Here is a 9954-nt window from a genome sequence, read left to right as displayed (position 1 = left end):
CCACAAGAGTTAACATGTTTGCCACAAGAGTTAACATGTTAGCAACAAGAGTTAACATGTTTGCCACAAGAGTTAACATGTTAGCAACAAGAGTTAACATGTTTGCCACAAGAGTTAACATGTTAGCAACAAGAGTTAACATGTTTGCCACAAGAGTTAACATGTTTTCCACAAGAGTTAACATGTTTGGCACAAGAGTTAACATATTAGCTACAAGAGTTAACATGTATGCCACAAGAGTTAACAAATTCTCCACAAGAGTTAACATGTTTGCAACAAGAGTTAACATGTTTGTTACAAGAGTTAACATGTTTGCCACAAGAGTTAACATGTTTGTCAAAAGAGTTAACATATTAGCTATAAGAGTTAACATGTTTCTAACAAGAGTTAACATGTTATCCATCATGTTATTTACAAGAGTTAACATGTAATAGGTATAGTTTAATAACTTACCAAGAAAATTTTATATGTTAACTGTAACTTAACAATCTAACTGAGCAACTTTACAGACCCAAGTAAGATAACATTTTCATTATAATTCACATTGGCATAGATATATTTCAGTTTATATACACATTTAACTACAAAAGTATTACATACACCCAGATATGTTTCAGTTCATATAAACAATTAACTACAAAAGTATTACATACACCCAAAAGTGTTTCTTCAAATCCGCAACTCATATCAATCGGCGATCGGCTCATTGCAAGTTGCGCGGTTGTGGCCTTCGGAGTGGCATCGAGAGCATTTCAAAGGTCGTTTGTACACTGTTCGATTGTTGATACGTCTTGTTTTATTTCTCCCCTTTCTTTTGATAGTATGTGGTGGAAGTAGCTCGATCTCATCCCTTGGCACGCTTCGTTTCTCATAATCTGGTATAGGATAGAGAATCGGGTCATAGCTCTTTTTAAATGCTTCTATGGACATAAACCAATCGCAATATTGGTAAATGTCTCTCTTCATGTACGAGATGACTGCACATGCATGTTTACACGGAATCCGCATGACGTCCCAAGCACGGCAAGTGCATGTCTTCTTCTCCAAATCAACACGGGTAGTTTTATGTGCTTGCACTTCAAATATGTCAGCTGCAGCTTGCTTAACATCCAATGGACGACCTTTCTCTATATTTTCTTTAAGCACCATCTCTGCTTGTGGACAGAGATATCCAACCCATTTATCTGCAAGTAACCGGCGATTACTCATTCGGACCATTATCTGTTTACGGATATGCTCAACCATTTGCAGAATCCGTAGCATTCTAGCTTCCCTTATCCAATTATTAAAAGACTCAGCGACATTAGATGTTACGTGCCCATACCTGAAATTATATATAACTTTATAACAGGTCACAAATAAAGGTTAACAAATAATTGAATAGGGTTAACATAATAAAGGTTAACAGATAAGAGTTAACAGGTTATAAATAAGGGATGACACAAATAATTGAATAGAGTTAATTTTTTTGTATTACAGTTAACATGTTTACATATAATATGTTTTCGACAAGAGTTAACATGTATCCCACAAGAGTTAACATGTTATCAATTAGAGTTAACATGTATCCCACAAGAGTTAACATGTTATCAATTAGAGTTAACATGTATCCCACAAGAGTTAACATGTTCTCCACAAGAGTTAACATGTATCCCACAAGAGTTAACATGTTCTCCACAAGAGTTAACTTGTTTTCGACAAGAGTTAACATGTATCCCACAAGAGTTAACATGTTAGCAACGAGAGTTAACATGTTTGCCACAAGAGGTAACACGTTAGCTACAAGTGTTATTATGTTATCCACGACAGATAATATGTTAAGTAGTTTAATGCTAACTCTTTAATATTAACTGTGAAACTGTGTTTTTTGCTTGTTATGTTTTTGCGTTTAGATGTTACTTTTCATGTTTTAAATTTTAACCCTCCGTAACTTATTTCTTGTTAAGGTACGTATATGTCATAACTACTGATAACAGCGCAATTACATACACGGATCTACTGTATATGATCCGCGGGGGAAGACTTGATGATAAAGTAACAGAGGCACTCTTAGACAGATTACGGCTATGGCTGCAGTTGCCAGAGAACGCTGAATTAAACAAGCAGTACGGGATTGTATCTACATATTTCTGCGTAAGACCAATCCTCATATAATTAGTTAACAGATAAGCTCTTATATTTAACATGTTAACCAGAATAGTTAACATGTTCTCCACAAAAGTTAACATGTTATCTATCAGAGTTAACATATAGCCACAAAAGTTCACATGTTATCTACAAGAGTTAACATGTTAGCAACAAGGGTTGACATGTTTTAAACAAAAGCTAACATGTTTTCCACAAGAGTTAACATGTTTTCTACAAGAGTTAACATGTTCTCAACAAGAGTTAACATGTTCTCCACAAGAGTTAACATGTTTTCGACAAGAGTTAACATGTATCCCACAAGAGTTAACATGTTCTCCACAAGAGTTAACATGTATCCCACAAGAGTTAACATGTTCTCAACAAGAGTTAACATGTTCTCCACAAGAGTTAACATGTATCCCACAAGAGTTAACATGTTCTCCACAAGAGTTAACATGTTTTCGACAAGAGTTAACATGTATCCCACAAGAGTTAACATGTTATCAACAAGAGTTGACACGTAACCCACAAGAGTTAACATGTTAGCAACGAGACTCAACATATTATCAACAAGACTTAACATGTTATCAACTCTGATATAGTTAACAGCTCTGATATAGAATTTAACAAATCCAAAGATAACATGCTAAATAGCATAAGTTCATACATTAGCATAGATATAGAACAGCCAAATAACGTTACCTTATTCCCGGGAAGAATGCATTTGCCCATTGATCAGGAGAGTAGTTCATAGCAATGTTGTATGCCCTTGGATCCATGTCATATATCTCTTTCATGTACTCATTCCATTCTGCTATTGTGTATTTATAACAAGCACTTTGGAGTAAGTTCCCAAGAACATGAGTGTCCTTCGACTTCATACCCAAGTCCTTAAGCTTTAACCTGAAATTTTCAACAAGATGTAGAACACACCTCGAGTGTAGAGCTTCTGGAAAATACTCTTTTACTGATTCTTTAATTCCTTTGTCCGCATCAGAAATTATAACCAATTGGTGGGGAGGATTGTAAGGGTCAGCCCTCTCATAAAGTATGGACCATAGACCTTGGAGGAACCACTTCCAATTCATCAAATTCTCTTGATCACATATGCAATACGCTAAGGGAAATATACCTTGGTTCCCATCGTATGCTATGGCCGAGAGGAGAATACCTTTATATCGATCCTTCAAAAATGTACCGTCCAAAAATAGAAGGGGTCTGCATCCACTCAAGAAACCTTTGATGCATGCAGCATAACAAACAAAGAGTCTCGAAAACCTCCCCTCATTCTGGTCAACATGTATGTAACTGCCGGGATTTGTCTCTTTTACCATGCGCTCATACCTAGTCGTGTAAGAAGAAACAAACCAACAAGTTAACATGTTATCCGTGTAGCTTAACAAGCGACCAAAAAAAGCTAACACATTATTGGGGTAACTTAACAAAAGTTAACGTGTTATTTACAAGAGTTAACATGTTATTAACAAGAGTTAACATGTTATTTACAAGAGTTAACATGTTAGTCGTGAAACTTAACATGTTATCAATGTTATCAATGAACTTAACAAGGAACATGTTAACTATTTGTTTTAACAAGCAAACTTTGGAACTTAACAAGTTAATAATAAAGCTCAGCATTTACCATCGTAGTTGATCATACGACTCATATATATCCCCGTAAAGCTTCTCCTGTGCTCTCTCTTTCCCCCACCATATCTTACTGTAATCAATTCTAAGGCCGTAGTTTGTGAGGAACTCCTTTTGCACATCAACGGGTCGGATTTCTGGACGGACCTTCAGGAGTGGTTGTAACTGTGTTGCAATGAATTTACGGGATGCCCTTGAACGACCTGTATTTTGCCCGTACTGCCCACAAGTATGTTCATTAACAAACTTCTTGATCGATAGTCTATTTGCATTCTTAACAGGTGAAGCAAACAACATCCATGGGCACTCGTAAGTTTCTTTATATCGGCAATATACACGGATACGTTTTGGTTCGTTCTTTTTAAACTCATAATCAAACATTTTGGCCAGAGAATAGTATGTCAGCGCCAACCTTAATTCTTCAGCACTTTCAAATTCTTGACCCTCTTCAGTTAATGCATTATGCCACCAACCAGGAATCATTACTGTGTTGTTAATAATGTCATCAGAACGCACTACACTGCTACCACTGGGATTATCAATTGGAATTCTTTCAGAACCATGGTTTGCGGCAGAAGTACTATCAATAAACTTTGGCTTCAGTGTATTCATAATGCTGCACAAATATAATTGGTTTTTCTTAAAATAACAAATAGGACTTGTACTTAAATAATGCAGTACCCTTAAGAGTTAACAAATATGCCCTAAAGCTTAACAACCTTCGGTAGAAAGTTAACATATATCAGTTAAAAGCTAACATTTAACCTGCTCTATGCAATTCATAAGTTTTCAAATAAATTAAGTGTAAATATAACTTACATTTCAGGAGGTTGCTTCGGGGTGTTCTCACATCTGGAAACATCTACATCTATATTAGCTCGAATATGGATCTCCAGACACCCGATATTACGGTTGTGCTCCACCATACACTCCATATCATCCTCATTCTCGATCTCAAAACTCAGATCAGGGATCCTTTCAGATTTATAACCCATTGATAGCGCATCATAAGGAACCTTCAACCTCTCAGCCACGTCGAACTTAAACTCAAAAAAAGAGGTTTGCAGAAGTTACCCTTGAGAACACTGCTCTCTCACCCAAGGAAACCATGCAAATAAGGGGGCTCTCCGCCATAAATGAAGGGGATTTAAGAGGAGTTATGAAGGGCACTTTAGGACAAGTAGGGGGCTGAAGATCATAAGCCCTAACCGCAAAGATCTGCCCTTTGCACCATAAATACACTCTCTTCAAAGCCGAGTGGGTTAACAGGAGATATAACGGAGGGAGCGCGCCAAAATTTCCCCCCAAAACGGTCATCATCTCGCCTTAAATGCGACGGAGAGGTTTCGCCAGCGATCGGATCTCGTTTTCGAGGCACGGAGTTGAAGGCGGGGGTATTTTAGGGAGGCTGGGTGCAAATACGGGTGTGAGAACTGCTTTTAGGGCCCAGTTACATTTTTTTGAAAATTTAAGGGCTTAGTCACATGGGCCAAACTACAGGGGGCTGGGCCACATTGTATTTTCAATTTTGGGGCCTTGAAGCAATTTTTCCTTAATTTAAACTATATTTTTATCTTCATACTATATATATCCAGTAATAATTCATCAATTTATCAACTTCCTCTTACTTAATGGATTAGTATTTGAATTTTAAGGATATTTTTGTCGACTAAAAGATTTTCTCGAACTCTTACTTTTAAAAGACTATGATATGATTTGGTTGAAAAGAACAAAAATTACCAAAAGAAAAATGATTTAAGGACCTAAAATATGGGACCAATGGAGGGGACAGGTGAGGTGTCTCCTCCCTATTGCATAATGAGTTGGTTGTGCCAACTCATTATGCAATAGGGAGGGGACACCTCACCTGTCCCCTCCATTGGTCCCATATTTTGGGTCCCCGTAGCAACACTCTTGCCAAAATGATAAGTTACAATCCACTGAAATCTCAGCTCGTAGTTTGAAGTGGCCTTAATTAATTAATCGCCATAGTCATATGAAGGATGAAGGATAAAAATCGTTCATTACACAGCCAATGGAAATCATGTGCTATGAGCCCATGATGATTAAGAAATTTGATTTTTTTATTATTAATAATTTCGATTATTTTCAACTATTCCTAAGATGCCGCTCCGTCACGTCATCCTGGTCATCCGGTTACCTTTTTTTAGTAGTTATATGTTCGACTAACCTTTTTTCATTTTTTTTTTTTACTTCTTCCCCAGTTCACTATTTTCAGGTTTTTCTTCTGATCTTTTATTAATGGTCACCTTCTACTTTATATTTTCGTAATTATCTTTTGACCTATTTGCACTTCAAAACCCTAAAGTTCGCATACAAGGATAGATATATAGCATATACTGCTCTACACTTCATAATAATAAATGAGAAAAAGAAAATTCTTCTCTACTAAATTAATTTCAACCAAATTATTGAATTTAGATTTTCTCAACTATAAAAAAAAAGTAATTAAGAGATCATGTCCACCGTTCACGACAGACTCAATAGCAAACTTTTATTACTCGCGTAATCACGCGTAACAGCAAAATATTAAGGAAAACGCAAACCACACCGCATAAACGATGGATGAAGCTCGGACGTCGATGACTACTTAGGATGGATAAAATCAACAAGCTTCCTCATAACCTCGGCAGCCAACTCCGTCTCCGGATTCGCAATATGAAACACGTGCACCGCCGTTCGCAGCCCCCCGTCGACTCCAGCACCGCCCCTCCTTACGCGCCTCTCCGTCAGCGCCTCGTAGTAAGCCCTTCCCCTGAAATGCCACGGGTCCGCTTCCGCCAGAAGACTACGCCCCTCACACCCAACCCACAAGTCGGCGCCCTCCTCCCCACCGGGTTATCGACCGGTGATCAAACTGTCGACGCATATCTCGTCCATGACACCAAGTCGCACGCCCCAATCCAGCACGAGCCTCACAGCGGGATCGTGATCTCGCCGTCGATGGGCGTGGCTCCCCAAAAGTAGGGGTGAGTTAGAATCATCCCTTCGATCCTCACCCCTCTCTTCATCGTCAAGTTGTGGGCGATGTTGGCGCCTGCACTCCCCCCGGACACGAAGAGGCGCTCGTAGTCTCCGCGCTCCGCCAGCCACGGGTCGGCGCGGGAGAGAATCCTGTTAGGAATAGAGAAAACTACGTTCATTGATCTTCATGATAGTAGCCAAAAAGCTAGCTAGAATATACTTAATTATACTTTGATGATTATGTAGAGAGAAGATACTAACAATAAAACATCTATAAATATATCTAACCAGTCGAACGCGGTGAAGGCATCGTCATAAGCGGAGGGGAGAAGGTGTTTGGGGGCGAGGCGGTACTCGATGGAGACGGCGACGACGACGGCGGCGGCGACGACGGAGACGAGGTAGTTGTGATACATGGGTTCGTAGGGGGATCCAATGAAGAATCCGCCGCCGTGGATGTACATGAAGATGGGGAGCTTCTTTCCAACGATCACGTCTGCTGGTTTGGAAGGTAGAGGCGCGCGGCAGACCGTTGGTGGTCCGCCGTCGATGAAAGACGTCTCGTAGCAGGACGCGCGGTACAGGTCGACGCCGTCCTCGCAACGCGCGGAAGTTGAGCGGCGGTTGCGTGTTAACAGGCGGATGAGGCCTTCTTGGACTTGAGGGCTGAGTCCGTCCATTTTGGGGTTGATCGGTTCGGACTCTGGGTGCTATACGAAGATTGAATCTTAATTTGTGGAGATTGGTGTTGAGAATGAGGAGATGTTGCGGGGTTTTGTAAAGAGTTACCAGCGCTAAGTTCCGAAGCGATTCAAAATAACTGTACATACTGACAACTGACATTATTTGAGCAATAATGATGGATGTTAATTCTTTTCATTAGCTATATGAAACTGCATTATTATTCTTAAGTAGATCGACTCACAATGTTGCCTAATTACGGATAGATACCTTTTACTTGTATTGTGGTAGATAGCGATTTTTTCCTCTTTTTACCCTCGGGAGACTTTCTTGTCCAAGGAAAAAAAAAACTCTTTTTCTGTGGGCCGAAGAGTCAAAAGAAATTACTAGGGGTGGACAAAAATCAAAAAGAATCGGTTCAATCGAAAAAACCGTCCGAAAAAAAACTGCATTATTATTCTTAAGTAGATCGACTCACAATGTTGCCTAATTACGGATAGATACCTTTTACTTGTATTGTGGTAGATAGCGATTTTTTCCCCTTTTTACCCTCGGGAGACTTTCTTGTCCAAGGAAAAAAAACCCTTTTTCTGTGGGCCGAAGAGTCAAAAGAAATTACAGTCAGATGATCGGTCTGCAACGATAGAACTACGGGGTGCGTATCCCCAATTGAGTGAAGATATCGGGTGCCTATCCGCAATTTAGATGAATGTGTTATGTTTCAAATGTAACAGAAATTACTCTATATGAGTTAATGTTAGATTAATAGTAACCGTACCACTCTACAGTTTGTCACTTGGTATATGATTTTTATATTTGGTATAATTAGGATTCAAATACCTCAAAAGTCTGAATTCGTACTGTGGTTAAAACACATCTAAATTAGTGAGCGTTCTATATCTAAATAGTTGATTTATTGTAAATCACATCCAATAACTAGCAAATGTAAATTTGGATATGAAATACACGCATCTTGTTACTATCAGAAATAGTCTAGCTAGCTCAACTCCTAAACTCATGAGAGATCGAATACTTCAAATATCAGTTTCTATTCATACTCGTTTAGTTAAAGGGTATGAAGCTAATGCATTTCTCATCTACACACTGAAACCGTACATATATTGTTGTTTGAGTAAATTTAACTATACTACTTATCTACAATTATCATTGCTCTTACAATTTTTCTTATTTTCACTCAAAACAAATAATTGTCCATTAAACAATAAGTATGATTGAAAGTTAGTCTCAATGCTAATTAGTTTTAATATGAAATAATTTAAATCCTTAATAACGGAGGAACATGTATGCATGATGAAAATTAAGTCTGTACCTAAAGGTATTATACCAAGTGATTTACGGATGTAACTGAAAAATAATTTTTGTGTAATGCACTAAAGATTAATTTCTGTGTGTCGTGCACAGCGGAATCGGAGTCACGAACAAGATAGGAGAACAAATCAACAACCAAAACAAGCACCACACAAGCAAGACACCAAATTTACGTGGTTCGGCAATGTGCCTACGTCCACGGGGCAAGGAGAGGAAGATTTCACTAATAGAGAGAGAGAGAGAGAGTACAAATAGATATTGCAATCACTCAATAATCTCACAAATTTAACCCTAAACAAAACTCTCAAGTCCCTCACAAATTCTCCCTTTCAAAGTGCTCAAAAGTCTCTCTAATCTCTACTCAATATCACCTCTCTTAAACCCTAGAAACATTCGTTTTCTATTTATATCAACCACTCAATCCAAAACCAACTGGGAAAATCGACCAGCCTATAACCGCGATCTGGTCGATCGGGACTATGCCCGCGGTCGACCGACCAGAGGGTCGATTTTTGACCCTATAAATTCCATAACATTCGATCGACCGCATAGGCTTGGCCAGTCAACCAACCCTTATAGTGTTTTATGAACATTGTAATATGCACGGATTCGGTCAACCAGCCTCAAGCTCGCGGTCGATCGACCTGCAACCAAAAAACACAATCTTCGTTTTTCCTGATCCTCTTCGTCGTTTCTTCAATTCTCCACATCGGTAAAGTTTTTTCAAAACTGAGCCGACACCAATACCAACCCTCCCACTTGTTGCGTCCAGTACGAAGTTGACTCAATCTATAACAACGGACTCAATCCACAATAAGTCGGTAACTCAAATGAGAACTCTAACAATCTCCACTGTATCGCTATGAACTCGTCAAATTGGCTGCATCAAACTGATTGCCTACGTTTCCTCTTGCCTAAGGAATCAAGCCTTACGTAGTTCACCCAAATAGCCTCAAAAGGCCCTCAACAACAAAGAATGTTCAACAACTCCAAAAAAATAACCAAATTTTACCCCAGTGACAACTTTGGCCAATATATCTGCTGGATTGTCCTTTGTATGGATCTTCTCTAGTATAATATCTCCATCATCCAAGACATCTCGCACAAAATGGAACCTGACATCAATGTGCTTTGTTCGGGCATAATACACCTGGTTTTTTACAAAATAGATAAATGGCATGCTAT

At 38.9% G+C, this 9954-nt stretch overlaps 2 protein-coding genes across 2 annotated transcripts; both read right to left on the bottom strand.

The window, feature by feature from the left end:
* Positions 1–687: 687 nt before the first annotated feature.
* On the bottom strand, positions 688–3558 carry LOC109828077. Its single transcript, XM_020395114.1, has 2 exons — positions 2830–3558; positions 688–1324 (listed from the first exon to the last, which is right to left on the bottom strand). The coding sequence occupies exons 1-2, from the start codon at positions 3507–3509 to the stop codon at positions 688–690; spliced, it is 1317 nt and encodes a 438-aa protein (XP_020250703.1). The 5' UTR covers positions 3510–3558.
* Positions 3559–6672: 3114 nt separating this feature from the next.
* LOC109828079 (probable carboxylesterase 3) lies at positions 6673–7306 on the bottom strand. Its single transcript, XM_020395117.1, has 2 exons — positions 7048–7306; positions 6673–6909 (listed from the first exon to the last, which is right to left on the bottom strand). Exons 1-2 carry the CDS (start codon positions 7221–7223, stop codon positions 6711–6713), a joined length of 375 nt encoding a protein of 124 aa, XP_020250706.1. The 5' UTR covers positions 7224–7306; the 3' UTR covers positions 6673–6710.
* Between the last annotated feature and the right edge of the window lie 2648 nt (positions 7307–9954).

Source organism: Asparagus officinalis, unplaced genomic scaffold (genome assembly GCF_001876935.1).
Source record: "Asparagus officinalis unplaced genomic scaffold, Aspof.V1 AsparagusV1_Un693, whole genome shotgun sequence".
NCBI classification, from domain to species: domain Eukaryota; kingdom Viridiplantae; phylum Streptophyta; class Magnoliopsida; order Asparagales; family Asparagaceae; genus Asparagus; species Asparagus officinalis.
Note: the sequence above shows the minus strand (reverse complement) of the source record. Positions and strands in the feature narration are given on the sequence as shown.